Source organism: Agelaius phoeniceus, chromosome 5 (genome assembly GCF_051311805.1).
Source record: "Agelaius phoeniceus isolate bAgePho1 chromosome 5, bAgePho1.hap1, whole genome shotgun sequence".
Lineage (NCBI taxonomy): Eukaryota > Metazoa > Chordata > Aves > Passeriformes > Icteridae > Agelaius > Agelaius phoeniceus.
The window spans coordinates 34,427,829-34,446,972 of record NC_135269.1 but is presented as its reverse complement, the minus strand read 5'-3'; the positions used below and the strand labels follow the sequence as shown (position 1 = coordinate 34,446,972).

General features: G+C 36.8%; 1 protein-coding gene across 2 annotated transcripts in view; it reads right to left on the bottom strand.

Annotated features, from left to right (window-relative positions):
- LIN7A (lin-7 cell polarity scaffold A) overlaps positions 1–19,144 on the bottom strand; it is a 46,277-nt gene that overhangs the window by 19,788 nt on the left and 7,345 nt on the right. For both annotated transcript variants that reach the window (XM_054631520.2, XM_054631521.2), the window contains exon 2: positions 7,012–7,130. In XM_054631520.2, the coding sequence (XP_054487495.1) occupies positions 7,012–7,130 (119 nt within the window). The remainder of the gene's footprint in view (positions 1–7,011; positions 7,131–19,144) is intronic.

Sequence of the window (19,144 nt, the reverse complement as noted above, 5' to 3'; positions counted from 1 at the left end):
GTAATCAAATAGGATAGTGCAATAATAAACTAAAATGATAATGTGAGCAAACCAAAAAGATGCTGAGACGCACCACACATGTGCCAGTGGAATTGCCTTCCATAGCACATGCAGCTGCAGCTGTGTGCCAAAATAAGAACATCACCTGAGCACCACTCAGTTTTGGTAAATATGATACAGCCACCCAGATAAACTGTACAAGACATGTGATTGTTTCGAGTCTTGCAGGACTCTTGAAGCACTGAAGTATTTATTTATCTGTTGTAAAAGGCACAGTTACACAAGCAGAGCATAAGTATAATTAGATTTATAGCCAACAGCCAACTCTAAAAATTGATCTTTAATCAAAACCAGTGGGAGAAAGCATCCATTAAAGACCCATGATACAGTCTGGTCCCAGATTCTAGAGTAATCTATCTGTGAAATCTATGCATTTAGCTCTAGGCAGATAAAAAACCAGGTGACAACAGCAGCTGTTTTAAATCTCCTGCAGTGAAGTCATGAAAGTGGTAGGAACTTAGTAATTGCACAGACACTAAATAATGCCTTCTCTCAGATAATGTCTGGGCAGCTTGGTAAATTCATATAATTGCCATTAATGAAGGCCATCTGCTGAGTTACAAGGTAATCATTTCCAAAAGTTCTCATTCATGCCATCCAGGGCTTGTGAGCAACAGAGTAATGCTTCATTGTTTTTCAAAACTGGAGTAATTTCTGATTACATTCACCCTAAAAAATGGCATATATTTTAACACAGTAGGGTAATTAAAACTGTGTGTACTGCTAACTTATGCTTTTCTGCTGAACTTCTTCAGTGCCTAATCCAGCATGGTGGCAACACAAAGAGCAGACAGCTCATCTTTAGAAATTGGATTTTTTTATTATCTAATAAACATACATTACAAATCCTTCTCTCAACTCATCATTATGAGTACAGTACCTGCAACCAGGAGGCAGAAGGCAGAATTCTGTGAAACATGAATACATTGCTACTGTGCCATACCATCATATTTGAGACAAGCTAAGTAATGGCCTTTCCTCTCAGTGATGGAAGTACTCATTTAGTGGAAACTTATTATTTTATGTGGCTTTTCATCACTGGGACAGTGGAAATGAAAAAAGGATGGAAAGGCACAGTACAAAATTCTTGCAAATGCTATACAGCCCCAGAATTCAGGTAAACTGAACTGGTTTGGCAGACATTATAATCTACTAATATCTAAAAAAAGATAACAAAACTTTACAATTAACATCCAGGAATACAAATTTTATTGAAACCTTACAAATAAATCAATGCATAAACCTGCAAAAATCTGAATTAAATTGGTGAATTTGCACAATTCCTACAATTCCTATTTGCTACAGCATGAGTCTTACTACTAAACTAATGGTGCAGTGATTCTGAATAAACTATCAGGAACACCAGAACAAAGTTATAACAAGGTATCAGATTAGCCTAAGGAGAACTCTGCTTCCCAGCCAGTCTAATGAGGCATCATGCTAGTACAACCACACTGTTTTTGTGACCTGAGGCAGAACTCTGAGCTGATAAATCTCTGTCACTTTACTCCTATGTGTTGTCCTATTGCCCTTTTGTTTACTAATTGCCTTATTAGTAAGTCCAGCATATTACTTCTGCTCAGTCTGACCAACACTCTGGTTTGCACGGGCAAATGCGACAGCAGGGGATCTTTAGATGTCAGGCTTCCTACTGAGCTTTAATCACAGTTCTGTGCTGTGAATTATACCTGTAAGTCTTCTCAATACAATTTTTTTTCCAAGCTTGCATCTTATAATTGAAAAACTTCAAACGTTGGGCTTGCCCTGTGGAGATGACAGACTGACCAGAATTGTATTTCTCCTCCTGTAACAAATATGCAGCTTTCAGCAAAAATAAAGCACGAAGACAGGGCAGAATTTGGACTTGGGGGCTTACCTTGGTGCCAACTGAGAGAATTTGGCCTGCTGCACCTTCATTTTCATAAGGACTCATGAGGCAGAAAACAATGACATTCTGCTTTCAGAGACTAGGTCTGGGATGTGGAGTAGCAGCATTATATTGCAAACTGAACAAATAAATTTTAAGATTATTGAAACACAATGAAAAGAGGTATTTAAATGACTCCTACATTAAAATCTTAATAATTGAATAAAAGAATAAATGAGGATTTTTGCCTGAGTCCTGCTAATATCCAGATTTTTATATTCAGTATAGCCCTGTAAAAATGGAGTGTACAACCACACTAGGACATCTGAAGTGAATGAACATCTAAGGGTTCCAGCCAGCCTTCTGTTCTCACACATGGCATCACTGTATAGTACCACCAGATTCAGTTTTCACCACCCAGCAGCCTTCCTCTGGTCCCTTAATATTTGCAAAGCCATATATCAGGGTTAATAATGGAAAGTATGTGTGGGCAGCTTGAGGAAATGACCAGATAAAAAAACATTGCACATCAGCAGCACTGGGATTCTGGGTGTTCAGATCATGAAGGCATGGAAATGAAACTAGCAATTAAAGGAAATAATTCCAAAATACTGACTAGGCTTATTAAACTATCCTACCTAATATATAATGAAACTATGATTTTAATACTATACAGCATGTGCATATATCTCTAAAGTAACTAGGGAGCATCAGGAGCTCATGAAAAATATGGGTCAGTATTCTGCCATTGCCCTTTTTATGCCTGTAAGTCAAGAGAAGTCTTTAAATGTCCAGGATGCTCTGTTTATATTTTATAGCAAGCTTAAAAAAGTTTTAAACTACTGACATAGGAACTAAACTATTTTCAAAGACAACATGCTTTCCCAATGACTAATTTCATACAAGATGAACAAGATTAGAGTACTTCGTCCTCCTTCATCAGTGACTGAATCCTACAGATTTGCTTTTCTGTGATGACGTGATATTTTGGTGGGAGTCATAACAATATAAAATAATGGTTATTTTTGTGTGTCTGGTTGCCACACCACATTTTTATCTGATTCATTTTGGCATTGATTCACCATAGGTATTTCCTAGTCAGATCTTATTTCAAACAATATCCACAAAGTAAAACTTAAGCTTTAACCTTGAAATAAAAAATTGAGTAGCAAAGGCAAGCTGGGAGAAAAACTAAATACATCTGAATATTACATATTTAACACACAGAAATGGAAATCAGGGAATCAATCTGAAAGAAAACTTTGCTCAGGAGATTCAAGTGTTTATTAAACTGTACGGTTATTCTCCTGGTTCTTGACCACCAATTTTCAGATTTTAGCAGTAAATGAAATTCACATAGCTGCTAAGGCATGTCACATTTTTTTGTTGATGAACCATGATGTTTTGCTCAGCTTTTTATTCTATCATATGTGTCCACAGGTCCATAGGGTTTCTTGCCAGACCAGAAATTTACCTTATCTTACAGTTCTTACAACTTCTTTTTGCTGACTTACAACAATTAAAGTAACTTTATCAGTTAGGTTGTCTAGCTTTATGTTGCATATGAATGTAACTTTTCAGTAGCTCAATTGCATTCCCTTTCAAAGCACTTTATTTATTCCAGTAACCTCTTGGAAATCAGATGACTATAACATAGCAACAGCTTTAAATAAACAGCAAAAACATTTAGAAGGGTAAAGGACTTAATGGTATAATGGAAAAGATTTGTGCAAGTTTTATCAGATGACAAAGCTATAGAAGACTAATTAATCTTCATGTAGCTAGGGAGCTTTTAAAAGAAGTAATTTTAAAACAAAATTAAATTTTTTTCCAAACTGACTTTTGGTATGATCAGACTTTGGTTAACTTGTTTTCTGGTCTAGGGGTATTCAGGTGAAAAGGAAATACTTAGGCCATTGTGCACTTCAATTATTTCCATTATTTTCAGAGCTAATCCATATTCCTGCCCAGTGCCAGACAGAATATTTCAGTTGGTGGCACTTATATTTAGCTGAGAACCATTAATCACCATTTCCTAACACAGCATCCTTGAAAAATGCTGAAGTACTTCTATTTAAATTTCATTCACTCAGTCACTATAAAAAAAATTATTTCTATGGAATATTAGTGTAGGGATTTGAAATTTGATTTACTAAATAAATTCCCATAAATACAATTAATTGCAGCCATTAGATAGATTCCTACACATTAGATTGGAATGTATGCCATCTAATATCATATCTCATACCTTTAAAGGTTAATGGGTCATGAAAGTAACCTCCTGCTTCTGTAGTTAGTTCTACTTGTAGAACAGACAAGACACATTTAGTTAGTACAGTGCATATTGCATTTCATCTTTGGTCCTTTCACCTGCCCTCAGCCCAATGCTGAGTTTCTCTGGGACTTATTGTAACAATCAAACTCACTGGACAGTTAAGTTTCCATAATTTCTTGGACTGGAAAATGAGAATTTTTATTTTACGAAATTCCTCCACTATGGTGTTTATAGGACTACCAAAGGCAGCCTTAGTCTCTTTTACTAGATTTTCTGATGAAAGAAAATAAGGCTCAGATCTTGCATTATAGAATGAACACAGCACACTGCAGATCTGAATATCTGCATATATATAAAAAGCAGCCTCTTTCAGAATTTGCATACTAACACAAAGCCTTTCTCCTCATCCCATTTTGATTACTCCTACCTGCAGCTCACACCCGGTCTGCTTCACTCCCACTTTTCTCATTATTTCCAACTGGCTGCTGTGCATTCTCTTGTAATGTCAACAACTTTTCTCCTCTAAGTCTGTGTAGGCGCTAATAAAGAAAATTAATATCTAGTCACCACACTCTCACATCTTGCACTAAGGTAAGAAAAGATAAACAATTGGATAGAGCATTTGTAGAGAAATTTCTGTGCAGCCTTTGCTATCTCAAACGCAAACACACTCAGAAAAATCTGTGCTGTTCAATAAATTCCAGTGTACATGAAGGACAGACAAGAAGGGCATCCCTGATTAATGACACAACGCAGCTCAGATACCCTCCCAGTCCCTCTTGCAGTGCTTGGAGATGGCTGACAATGTAATGTGACCAAAATATTCCATGCTTTTATAATCTTTTTTTATATAGAAGCAATTATTTTCTAAGTTTTCAAACAGCTCTTCAACTGGCAGAAAAAAAGAGTTACAGTCTTAATATCTGCCAAGAACTTAATGTAGATGAAAAGAGCAGCCACATGTAGAACAACCTTAAGTACTCACAATGTACATATGTCAATCCTCCCACTCTCCCTAAATGAAAAGATTTATTATTGGGCCTTTTATATTTGAATATTTTTTCCTAAAAGAAGATTTATACATGTATCAGAGAATGGTACAAATTTTTTGGGTGTAGAAATTTTGTTCTCTGCTAGTGATATGTTAGAAAGATGATATATAAACTTAATAAGAAATACATTTTTTTGTTTATGAAGTTGGCAGAACTGTTTATTCATCAACACTCAATTCTTGTGGAACAACTAGCTCCAGTCACATGCAGATTGTCTTTACACAATACTCTGTAAAGTTCTTTTGTACCACTGAGATGATTTTGTCAAGATCTACTTTCAGTTCATTGAACTGAGAAAGCATTTTTCTAAGCCAGCTTCCTTGTTCTTAAATTTTGCTTCTGCTAAAACTGTTTTCTTGAGACTAATATAAATTTGTTTAAGATTTCACTGATGATGCTGCAAAGACTCAAAGCTGCCTTTAACAATTGGAGTACCAGGCTCTGCTATCTGAAGAAAACCCAAACAATCCCACAACTTTTCTATGTTCTGTAGTTACTTAAAGAAGCATTTAGTTTGCTTAAATGAAATGACTAGTCAGAATGTCAGCTTTTTTTTTTTTTTGAGGGTACACAGTGCCATTATTATTGTCAGGGAACACTATTTATTATTTATTGTCAGGGAACACTGTTCCCTTCAAAAAGTCTTGAAAACTGCAATTTAATTAGGTGGAAGCCTCTCTCTGATTCTAACACTGAAGAATATATTCCATAAAAGAAAGTGTGTGTTCCATTTTGCTTATTAAACTCATGTCTGCTCATCTCTTTTTTCCTTTCATCCACTCAGCAGTCCACTCAATCAATCTGCTCCTGTTGCTTAGTTATCAGGAGCTCAGTTTTGCTACCATTGAGGGAACATGAGATTCCCCATTGATTTCATCAATGGATGATTAGTTCCAGGCAGTAGACAGACAAACTAAAACAGAAGTTCTTACAGGTGTTCTAAAAAGATGTTGCCTTCATTAGGACATTTAGAACTGCTTCTGTTCGGCAGGCTGAGTCTCCTTGGTTTAGTAGGTAAAATATCTGACACAATGTTGTATTAAGCCATGTTTTCTTTATAAACTTCCAACAGAAGTGTTTGTTGTTTAACTGCTCTAAAGATACTGCTTGTATGCATGTAGAACTGTGGTGCATCTTCTCTAGGTTGACTTGAAGAAAACAATTACTATTCATTCATCTATCTACTGTTGGGCAGAGCTTAGGAAGGCACTGACCAGAGTTGGTAGTGGAATGATCACAGTTCTTAGCAGTATGACAAGAATTTCTGACATGAGGAGCAAAGCCCACTGGGACCCAACCACTGATTTCCAAGGTAAGATTCCTGTCAGCTCAGTTAACTTCAGCCTTGCCCCTTTTGGCTGTCACTGCATTCTGATTTTATCAGCACCTTCCTATCACACACCTGAGCTCAAAGGAGAGGCATTCAACCTTGCACTGACCTAGACTGGTATGACCCCATATCCCAGCATAGTGCTGTACAGCCTACCACAAATGCTCAAACAATGAGAGCAGAATACTAAAGTACTAATTAATCACCCTTTCTCCTCAGCAAGGCTGATTGCCTCAACCCTGATGTCTTGCTGATGCAATTGTTCTGTGCGTGCTTTTCATGACTTCCATGCTCTGCACAGTAGCAGGCAGCTACAGACACATCTCACATCTATCATCCTTTATACAAATAGCACTGAAAGGCAAATATGCTTTTCTGTACCGAGGAATGTTAGTCTGAGAAATAACTATAAATCTCAAATTCATACCTCTCTGATAGCTGTACAAAACTCACTCTGTAACACCTTCTTTAGAGACTGTAGCTTGTGTACCGGTACTTCTCCAGATTCCTGCAGTTTCTCCAGTAACTCAATTGCTCTTGCAACATCTGAGTAGGGAAAACAAAAGACATACAGGTCAGTATAAACATTGTCTAATAAATGACTAAAAAGGGCACACTGTCATTTTAAATTTAAAATCAGCTTTACCTACACATACTGTATTAGTCTTGTGTCATACCAGACTTTGCTAGGCAACAAACACTGCTGTTGAGAGATCCAAATCCCAAAGTACGGACAAACCATGCACGTACACGTACACCAGACAGAGAGAGGTTCAGTCTTAGCAGCAAACAATCTTTGGAACAAAGGTACAATTCAAAGTGGCTAATCTGTACTAGAACTAAAATATTTCTTACTTTCTGCGTAAGAGAAAATGGCACAGCAGAAACATAGGGTTTGTTTTCAGAAAATCTGAAAAAAATGAAGCTGTCTTTATGTAAGCACCCTCAGGATGACAATGCCCAAGAAAAAATATTTGATCTTTTCTTCTTATAAATCTAAATATCAACTAATAAGGTTTTGTAGAGGCAGGTAAAGTCTGCTCTGGAAGAATGGGAAGTCTACTAGAGAAGAGTAAATCTAACCCTCTTTTCTAGGTCTCCAAAGACCTGATCTCCTACAGAGAACCAGTATGACCCAAAGAAAAATGGAGAAGTATGTGAAACAGTGTTTTTGGTGGCCTGACTTCTCCTTAAGCACCTCGGTATTGTCAAGGGAAATAACAAAGTGTCTCTGAAGAGCAGTCTAGAGGGCTTAAGCCATATTGAATGGTGAGTGGGATTCTAGTCCAGCTGAACAGTACCAGTACCATCACTTAGAGTTTTTCTCTTGAACACTAGTTCCTAATTTACACAGCTATTACCAAAATACCTCAAAAAAAAGCCCAAATCAACCTATAAGATGCTCAACAATCCTTTATGGCTGGGGACACAGAGCCATAAGGAATGGTGGCTGGTGTTATGGAGAGTAGCCTACTCAAGCAAGGAACACACTGTCTTAACGTTGTGAGTGAACTGAGCAAAACACATCCTGCTCAGTCTTCAGCATGACAGAGCTTAAGCAGAGGGGATTTTCTCCTCTACCACTTCATGGCTGCCTTCCAGCTTTGCCTTTAAGTTTGCCAGTAGAGTTGAACCTGGCAATGCTGCCATCTTGACTCTGTGGCCATTTGCACATCTTCTTGTGTCTTTTGCATAGCCACCAGAGCCACTACTGGCCAGTAACACCACTCTGCTAAACACAGGTCTGTATCCCAGTGCAGAAATTAATGCATAGTATTTAATGATATAATACTATTTGAGGCATTTTAATTCTGTGTTTTAAGTGCAGGAAAAAAAAACAACCCAAAAAACACTTCTCCCTTCAACCACACAACTCCAGAATTCCTACAATGTCTAGAAGCAACCTTATATAATTCTCCCTTCTGATTACAAAGATCGTACTGTTCGTGACTGGGAGATTATCCTAATTGAAACAGTTCTTACAATCCTTGGCTTGTAACTGAGCTATACTGACCAGATGTCTGATGCAACAAAGACATGAGAAATCTTCTGGAAATAGAAAAAACACATGACAGTGGATGAGATGCAATAGGAAAAAAAGTCATAATAATAAATTTGTGTTTATAAGAAAAACATTATTATCCACTGCATCAATTTCTCTTTTCCACTGGAAAAGAGTAGATAACATCTTGAAAAATTTACAATTTAATTAAAAGAGGTAGGCAGCTAGTCAGCATGGTAGCTGCTGCCTTAGCAGGTTAACAAACACCTAAACACTTCTCAAGCTTTCTTAGAGGCCTCTGCCAAAAGACAGTTCAAATTATGAGAGGAAGCGTGGCAGGAAGCACAGTGTTTCTTTCAGGAGGATGATCACTTAGTGGGCTGTAGCTTGCATGGCAGAGCAGTCTTGGAGCTCATAAACTTTCAGATGAAACTAACCTGACCCTGCATTCAACAACTGCACCTGAGCTTTTGCTCCAGGCAGAGCTTCAGGGCTACTGGGCACCCAGTCCATGTTACCAGATCACCGCTGTATCAGGCAAAATATCTCTAAAACACTTATGGAAGTAATGACCAGAAAGCTAAAAGGAGATCTGGGATAGTAAGACCATGGAAATCAAGAAAAAATTATATTCTAGAGAGAAGAATATGACTGGTAAGAGCTAATACATCAAAGAAGATGGTTTTAAGATTTAAGTAGCAGTAAATACATTTGTATCAAGAACCATTTCAATAGAGTGCAAAAAATGACAAAACATTAAGTATAATGGAATCACAGAATCATTTAGGTTGGAAACCTAACATGAAAATCTAACAATGTTTGATGTTCTCAGTAATAACAATGTTGTTACAATGATTTTTTAACAAAGCTATTGAATGATTTGCCTTGGAATTTTCTTTATCTGCCACACAAGACTTGTAGCTAGTTAAGTACTGAATCCACACTCCCCAGTTATTACTACTAGTTGGTGTAAACTGATATATCAGACAGCACAAAGTAATTGTATGATTTATTCTGAAGAAGCTTCAACAGCCTACCATAATAGATCAGATAAAGCCTCTGTAATTCATGCTATACACGACAGCTATTGACATAATCTAAATCAGACTGGGATCTTATCCAGTCCAGTTCAGGTAAGTTTTGGACTGTCTTTGCCTCTCAGCAGGTATAGCTTAAAAGACAATGCCAGAGATGGCAGATTGGTTGCTATTTTGCAGTTGTTTTGAAGTGTCATCACCACACCTGAAAGTTTTGGGAAACAGCCCACATTTCTAAAGTCCTGAAAAAAACTATATTAAATGAGAAATTTGTAATGATTGGAAGGAAACATAAAAAGCTTTAGGTACATTAACCAATCTAAAAGAGTTAAGTACAGGTCTAAACATTTCCCTAGGGCATAGCTCAGACTCTAGAGGATAATTAATCACTTTTAAAGTGATGAGTGTTACAATACAAATGATAAATTCATCTTCTGGTTGAACAGTCTAGCATGAGTGTTGACTATGTAGCCTCATAGGCAAAACTGGACACTAAGTTGTCATTTGCCAATACTAGATTACTTAACTTTCTGACTCAGAAGTGACTGGAGGTAAATAAAGCAGAATATCCCCAAAGCATTCTGATTTTTCACACCTCTAAATTCATTCAGCATGCTAAAATACATGAATGCCGATGCCCAAGTTCTTGCTTTGATTTATTATTCACCCATCCATTAACAATAAGCAGTCTTCTTTCTCTTGTCACCAATAGGCCCATAGTTTGCTCAATTTGGCAATGACTTGTGGGATATTGCTCACAGAAGAGGGAACAATATATAAATTACAGGAAGAAAATGAGGCACATAGTTAGGGCCAAAGCTGTTGGTTATCAGCTGATGCTTTGTCAAGGGCAAAATATAACACTTTGCGCAAAACAGACAACTTTGAGCCAGCTAAAAATGTAAAAATGTGAGTGTAAAAAATATGACCTCATGAAATAGACTGTATTTCCTTCCATTAATAACTTTGAAGGGGAAACTTTAGGACAGGTTATAAAATGAATTTTAGCAGTGTACAGGAGCTTAAGTGATGCACAGGTTTCTTCCTGATGGTTCTCTCAAGGTGAGCTCCAGCTAAAACTGGAGTAAGTCGTGCTCAAAGAAGTGATATGACTGGCAATGAGTAACACTTTAAAGTTACATTAAATAAAGCATATAGCAGGGAATCTGCCCCAGTTGAAATCAATTAGAGAGTATTGTCATATATTTGACAAATACTGCTAGGATAATTTTCTTGTCTCAATCCATCTTTGCTTTTAAATCTAACTAGTTTTGCTTGTAAATGCTATCACCGATGATTTGTTCTTAAATACCATTTTCTTACATAGTTATGTGTTGCCACATTTCTCCTCACAGAGGAGAAGGCAATCTTCCCAATAATATTTCTGGGATTCACATACTCTGAACCTCAGAGAATGATCAAAATAATTCTTATCTCATTTGCTGTGCCTGTGTTTGTGCAAAAGTAGAGTGCAATATGGAGATTGTTTACCCAAAGTGATGGTGTTTTGTTTCCTTGTGTGTGTGTGTGTGTTGGGACTGTTGGCTGACAGTCATGAGATTCTGTGCAGTGGAGTGCAGTGGAATGCTTGGTAGATTCAGTTTAGATGTAATGTAATATAATGTAATACAGTATAGAATAATATAGTATAATAAAGTAATTAATTAGCTTTCTGATTAGATGGAGTCCTCCTCTTCATTCCTCCTGGATGTCGGGGGCAAAAATATCTACTATAGTTGTGAAAAGGACAAATGGATGAAAAGAGTATGTGTGAACTTACATAGATATATGTTTAAAAAATTATTGGAATTATGTTAAAACTAGTTACTTTTTATCTCTGCGTGTTTCCTTTGACCTCTCTTGAGCAAAGAAACTTATTTTTGAAAAGGATTGTTTTGTGTACTCTCACACATTTTCCAAAATATGAACTCCATTATATTAACATGCAACTTGTGCTGATGTGGTTATTGTCATTTCCCCCATTCATCTCTCACAAATTGGTAGGAATTGACTGATGATGCAGGTAGAATTACTCCTTTGTGTTCTATGATATATACATCTTAAAAGGAATATGCACTTATCCCCCCCGCCCCCCGCTTACTAAATCAAATTCTAAGCACACTTTTAATTTTTTGTTTTCTCATACACATGCACAATTCCTCTCTCTCCCATTCTGCTTAACATTCATTCCTCTTTTTTTTTTTCTCATCATCATGCTTGCCTACAGCCTTTCAGGAAATAATACACTTTCAGTGTGGTGGGTCACATTATCAGTGGAACACAGAGAAGGCAGGGGGCTGTGGGTGGATGGAATGTATTTTATCAAGTGCACTCATCAGAAGAAAAGCATGACTCAGAAAAAAAAATACTCATTTCAAGTGTTCTTTCTGTATTTTCATTTGAATGATGGTCCACTTGCACTGCTAGCAGGACACAAGCAGAAGATTACTATACAAACCCTTGGAGAAACCACTAGAACCTGGAAGTAGCAGGATACCATACTGCAATACAAGTGGAACATTGTATAGATCATGTATACATATATATACAGCTGAGTGCAGTTGAAAAAAAAAAGGTCATCTGGCTTAGTTATCTCTTTGTTCTGTTATATATGGTTTTCACTTGCTGGCTTTTGTTCACTTGCACTGTAGACTGATGGCTTTTATTTACTAGACATTTAAAAAGCAAATGCTTTTTCTAATACAGTTTTTACAACTTGAAAGTAAATTACGAATACACAGAATGAATCCTAGCTGGTCTGAACTTGGTGCTCTTTCACATAACCACTAAAATTGAGTACACCAGGCTTTAGTATTCTCTGAAAGTTGTCAAGGCTGAGGTTTTACTCTGGTAGATTTTGTGCAGGGTTTATATTTGTTTCAGTTTAGTCAGGTTGAAAATTATTGAGAAAAATATAGCAAACTATTTTAAATGTGTCCTATTTAATACCTGAATGACTCTTGGAAAAGAAGGTATGTGCATGTCTTATACTGCAAAATGATCTACCAAGATAAGTGTCTATATAACCTTCCTTTTTGTGCTAGTCTATGAGAGAATTGGTCTGCAATCTTTAAAATAAATATATTATCCTTTGACTTAAGAGAATATTAGGCAGTTAAATAGTAGCTGCAATGCCATGTAATATCAGCTTGGGTCAAAACAATAATCATACAGAAACACAGCATTTCTTTACTGTGGTAAGTACTCTAGAATTAAGTTTTTGGGCTGTTCCCAAAGCCAAAATATTGTGACCTCTTGTACTATCAAGGTATTAGAGAACAGGTTTCTCATCTTCTTGAGGTCTTTCTATGCCTCATTCCTTTTAATTCTGGGGACTATCACTGCATTACTATGCTGGTTACTAGGAAAAGTAAATGTGCTGCACAAACACCAGCCTTTGGCTCCTCACTGAGGTAAAACATCACTGCAAACTGACAGCAGGTACACTGGGTAAGTCTGTAAAATATTCACTAGCTTCACCATGGCATTACAGAATAATAATCCTGGAAATTTGCAAGCTCTGTTCTGTTCTGCCTGAAGACCTTTAATCAAGCTGAAGGTTGAACTTGCATGACATAAAAAGTCCTTATAATTGTCAGTAGTTTTTCATACCTCTAATACTTGCATTCAGGTTCTGTTATTCCTTAAAGCTCAGGAGAATACATTCCAGAATTCTTAATGCTATTCTGTCAACTTTTTAACATAATTCCACAGGCCTACACAGGATGCTTTATTACATTTAGCAATCTTCTGCAAACACTATCAAATGACAGCAGGTAATCAATGGTTCAGAAATCAAAATTTTGTGGTGATTAGCAAAGTTCACTCATAATTCATAGCCAACAGCCCTAGTACATTGTATCAAAGTATTTATGTAACTTCATGGTTAAAGCACCAGCTTTGGAAAAATTTCAGTGTCTATCTCTGGAAAATATTCTGTATTACTAGAGTTCTGCTGTCAGCCACTGGTTTATACAACACAGCAAATCTTACTCCTATGATACCAGACTGTCCAACATGCTTCCATTCACCGCTTTTGTGTCTCTCTATCAGCACAGTGCTCTCCTAAATTCAGAGGTCCTTCCATTAACTTAATATATTTATTTAGTCTAATCTGGAGAGTTCAGAAATGTTGAGGGAAAAAGCAGCCTTTTTTCTCATTTAAATTGATATGTTTATCTTGCCCTAAATTTCATGCTAATCAGTAAGCGTAAAGATGTACTTCACCATGGTAAATTACACTTGATGTACAGGGAGCAATGAGCTAAACTGTTAGAAAACAGCAATATTATTTAACACTTCAGAGTGTGTATCTGTAAGGTCTATTCAAATTAATAAGAATAAGCAAGATTAAACAAGAATAATACTACCAGTGTTTTCACACTCTGGTTTAGATGATATGGGTAGCAGTTACAGGTTTAGTGCATTGTCACTTTACAGTCCTACAGTTAAACATTACTATGAATAGATAAATAAAAATAACAAAAAGCAACCATACAGGGCTCTCATGACTCATCTTCTGGAGAGGGTTTCAGTGCTGCACTTTTGACGTAGACATGGACAGCTCAGCGACTCACCCTCAAATGTTGTCACAGTCAATGGGGAAGAACAGACACTTTGAGGCTACAATTCATCTGACCTACTTTACATGAAATGAATCATACTCTGGAGTGCCTTGCCCCTTTGTTGACTATAAAGGGAGACTAGATGATTACCTCAGATGTAAATGCCTGCATCCTACATATCAGACATCTACATCAGTGTGATGAAACCCACTCTTACTGTCCAGATATATAGAGAAAGACTCATGCAAATTTATCTCCCTGTGGTCCAGGAGACATCATACCTCAGAATAGTTACATTTGACAATAGAAGTGTCATTACAAGGCAGGCCGATGTGGTTTTGATTTAAAGCTTTTTAAAATGCCCTAACTGATTATTTTGTGGGGTTTTTTTCTTCTTAATGTATGAGAAAAAATCAGGAACTCATGAGCTACAACTGAGTATATGTCTGTCTGTCTGTCTGATATTGCTGATGTAAGATGACTGTCCTCAAAAACATTAATGGCATATCCCCATGAGTTTCTACATACGTTCCCCCATTGCTGGGGGCATTGGTGCCTCACTATCATCATGTCACCATACCATCAATGTCACCATTTTCTCTGGCTACTCATCAAACTTTGTTTTAGTCTGTATGTTTGAGCTGTGTTCAGATTCTGATTGGCTCTACCTTCTCAGGCATACCAGAGGCATGCAGGCTCTCTCCTTCAGTCTGTTTGTCAGACACAGAGCCTCTGATGCAACTGCTGCACAACCCAGGGCAGTGTTATACACCACGAGTTTTTCCAGCAGCTTTGGCAGCAACACCTGAATAAGACAGGCTGGTCTGAGACATCTGAGATGTTTTGCAAAGCAGCTCATAGAAAGGACACAGTTTATTTGCAGGGAAAGCAGTGCCATCTGCGATCACGGACAGCAAACTGTCTTGAGACCCCCCAGTCAAGCATCCTCAACACCATGAAAGCTGTTCAGTGAAAGCTTTCAGATACTTCAGTCACTTTAGCTGGTTTGGGCAAACACTGAAATGATGACATTTCATGCAAAGTGCTCCTGCATACTCTGCTTAGCTCATTCAAATACAACATTCAAAAGATTCCCTTAAATGAAAAAATATGCTCTCTGTGTTCTCTGAACCTTACAATATCTACAACGTCTTAAGAAATCTTGCCCTGCTTCTTACTCTACTAATTTTGACTAGGTGACTTCTGTTCATGTCCTCCTTTTGTAGCCTTAACCAAGCATGAAAGCCAACTTTGGGAACTGTATTTGCTTTACTTTGGTCAATCTTCACAGCACATTCATTACTGTACATAGACCAAGTCCAATTTTTTCCTTGAAGCCTTCACATGACTAATGTAAGTCACAGGAGCATCTTTGCCAGCAATTTCAGATTTGATTTGCTTGTGCATGTGTGAGATTGACCTGTAGAGTACCTAGAACTATTAAGAGTTCAACAGCTACTTAGAGAAAGTGTCATGGCACTGTCACATTTCCAGTGCTGATTTTTAAATAAATAATAATGAATCATAGAAGAGTAAAGCAAAAATTAACAGATAATTCAGGATAATTTCAATAAGATTAGTTTCGCTGGCTTAATTCAAGGCCTGAAGAGCAATAATGCAATTAGAATTTTCAAAGATGAGCATTTAAAATGAACCTTAAAGCCTAATAATTTTTAAACACTGATGTAATTTTTCTTCTTCCAAATTATTAGCTTCATTGCAATTTCTAAAGCAATCAGGATGAGGAGGTGCATAAATATGAGTTTGAAAATTTTCAGCAGAAGATTTTGCCATCTGTGAGAAAGATGAAATTACAGCTACAAAAACCCTTTACATTTGACAACACCCACTGCATTGTATAGAAGACATTGAACATAGCATCAGTGTAAAAACAAGATACCAAATTATCCTTTAAGAGAAAAGATCAAAACATAAAGCTGAAAGCAAAGAACAGAAGAGCATTGAAAACTATGGTATTTTCTAAGGCAGTACTTATGATTTTTTTCCCTAAATTAGCTGTAGAGAAGAGGGAAAGGAAGGTAAAAGTACTTTTTTTTAAAAGGTAAAATCTCTTCCCTTCATATGTAGTTTTGACTTCATAATGTCTCATCATACCTGCTCTTTGTGATCATAACTGTGATTTATAGTTAGCCACTCACTAAGGAACAAAAACAGTTGGAGAGATGATTTTGATCCTTTCTTTTTTGACTAGGTATGGTTGGCTACAAATGTGTTACAAAAAGACAACAGTTTTTCTTAAAGTTTATTTTGTATTCAAGTAAGAATATATTATTTATATAAGGAATATACAAGCCTTTATTATTTAACACTTGTTTCTTGCAGGAAGCAGGGTATTCTGTATTTTCCCCACTTTGTGTTATTTAAATTCTCAATCCTTCTGTAAGCATTTATTTAAAAAATAGAGATCACGGGTGTTTAAGGCAGTTATTTACCTACATAGGACAAGGTAAATTATGTCCTCTCCGACTTTTTGAAACTGTGAAATAACAAAAAAAAATCCTTTTAAGGAAAACTATAACTTACTGAGAAAGTCAGTATGATGAATACACCCAGGCTAAATTCATTAAGTTCCTACAAGCTGAACTATGTGAAAGCAAGGAAACTGCCTGATGCCTTCTGTAGCAATAAACATCAGGTAAAGTGATGCCTTGATAACTTCACCAGCCTCTCTTCTTCTTTTGATCACATCACTTGAACTTGTAGGGTCAGTTCTGCATTGGCAGACACCACTCAGAATGCTGGCATGAAGCTCCTTTAAACACTATACAAAAGCACCCTGGACACTTGGCTGGAACAGCAAATGTAAACACTTTAGAGGTTCTGATCCCAGATTAGAAGAAAATAAAGGGTTGATACATTAACATAACCTGAGGACTTGAACATAATATTTACTTTAGTGTTTTAAACCTCAAGTATATAGAGGGAAAAAGTTCAAATCAGTGAAGGAATTGAAAATTTGACTAAGCTAGAAGCAGAAAACAGAAATTCTTACAATGAATAAGCTAGCCTGAACAAAGAAAAACAGAAGGAAAAAAGAAGATACTTTCCTCTTATCTAAAATCCATTCTCTTGGTCCCCTGCCTAAGCAAAATTAAGTATTTATACAAACTGCATGAGCATCACGAAACAAAACTATTGGCATATGGGCAACCTTGTGCCTTTCCCACACTTCTACTTCCAGTGTGTGTTTTTAGTTGGCATCACAGAGATTTCTGTTGGCAGGGAAGAGACAGGAAGAGGAAAAAAAAAGGACCCAACAGGTGTCTCACAAAGGGAGGTAGGGTTAACCTAGGGATGCTAATTCTCCTTCACAACAGGCACTGTGTTTGAGCCAAAGCAGTAACTCTCACTTTTTCCCTGCTCGTATGTCATTACTAGAGTCTCCCGCTGCCTCCCCTCAGTTCTTATCTCTCCAGCTAATCTTAGCCTTAAATCTCTTCATGTGATTACCAGAAAGATGAGAAAGATGGCTGTGGGCTACTGGCAAGTGTACATAGTGACAATACAAATTGTCACTTGAAGTCTAGAATCAGAATTTTGTCTTCTATTTTTCTACATGGTATGAGAGTTTAATGAGACAGTAGTGAAAATACGTAATTTGTGCAAAACAATGGATGCAACAAAATAATTACATACACGTTTAACACTTTAGTTGTAGGTTTAGGTAATAAAAAGAGAGTTAATATTCTGTCTTAAATTTTAATGATATTGCTTTTTGCAGATTGAATCTCTCTGGTACTTGGTTACATCCTAGTAATTTCTCAGGAAAGGAAAAAAACCCAGTTCTTTCTAAATGTGTAGGTGAAAACTGGTAACAGCAAGAAGAAAGTGATATAAATAAAATCCTTTGTTAATAAACCCCTGCAAAACGAGGCAGTACAGATTCACTGCTGGCAGATTTCAACAACTGATCACTGTTAGCTTTCAACTTTGAAACAAATATGATCTTCGAAGAAAGCTGTGACTGTTGGACTGCTGCAGCAATTTACGAACAAAACCTTGAAACAGAAAACCCATGTGAAACAGAGCTTACTGTCACCTTTGCACTTCTGTTGCTTGGTGTCCTACATGTTGAATGATCCCAAGAATTGAAACAGGAGTACCAGAACTCCTCTCAGGTTCCAGCTTGATTTTCCAAGGTATCTACCTAAGATAGGAGGGCACATGTAATTCTACAGTAGGATGCAAAAGGTGCTATCTAGGAACTCCATAGCTATTACTATCACGTTACAAGACTGTCAGGCTACAGAGGAGATCAGACACATAACCACCCATTTTACCAATGACTGCTTCATAGATTTGAAAGCCACCACGCCCTCTCAAGTTTCTCCGGTCTGTCTCTGTGTAACAAAGAACAGCTATACTATCTTTTTCTACTGTGCTGATTCACTAAGTACTGTTTCACAAAACCACAGTTGCCAAGTCTATTGAAAAGAGAAGAGATGATGATATACCCATTTCTGAGGGCTAGGATTGCTGCTGATGGCCACAGTTATCCACCTAATCTGTTTCAAGTACATTCTTCCCTAATGCTCAACTGATTGTAGAGGAATTGATTCCTTAAGGTCTAGGAGATTTAGTTTTTCAGGAGACATGCTTGAAATAGAAAAATTAAAGAGTTAGTGGATGCGAAGGATTAGTGATTAAACATGGGCTTTTATCAAAAAGAACTAGTAAAATGTAATTTTGGCTCAGGAGAAATAAATTAAGAGCCTATTTTCAGAAAACTTTTTCTTCTACAATTATTCCCGTTTGAACAGAAACAAAATCAATGCTTTGATGCTCTGTGTATTCATGGATACTTCATTGTTCCATCTTTTAAAAAATAAAGAACAATCATCCTCTGATCTCTTCTTGAGATATGGTATTCTAATAAAGATTTTTTTATCTCTTTTTTTGTAATCAAGATTTTTTAATCTCTTTTTTCTTACAATT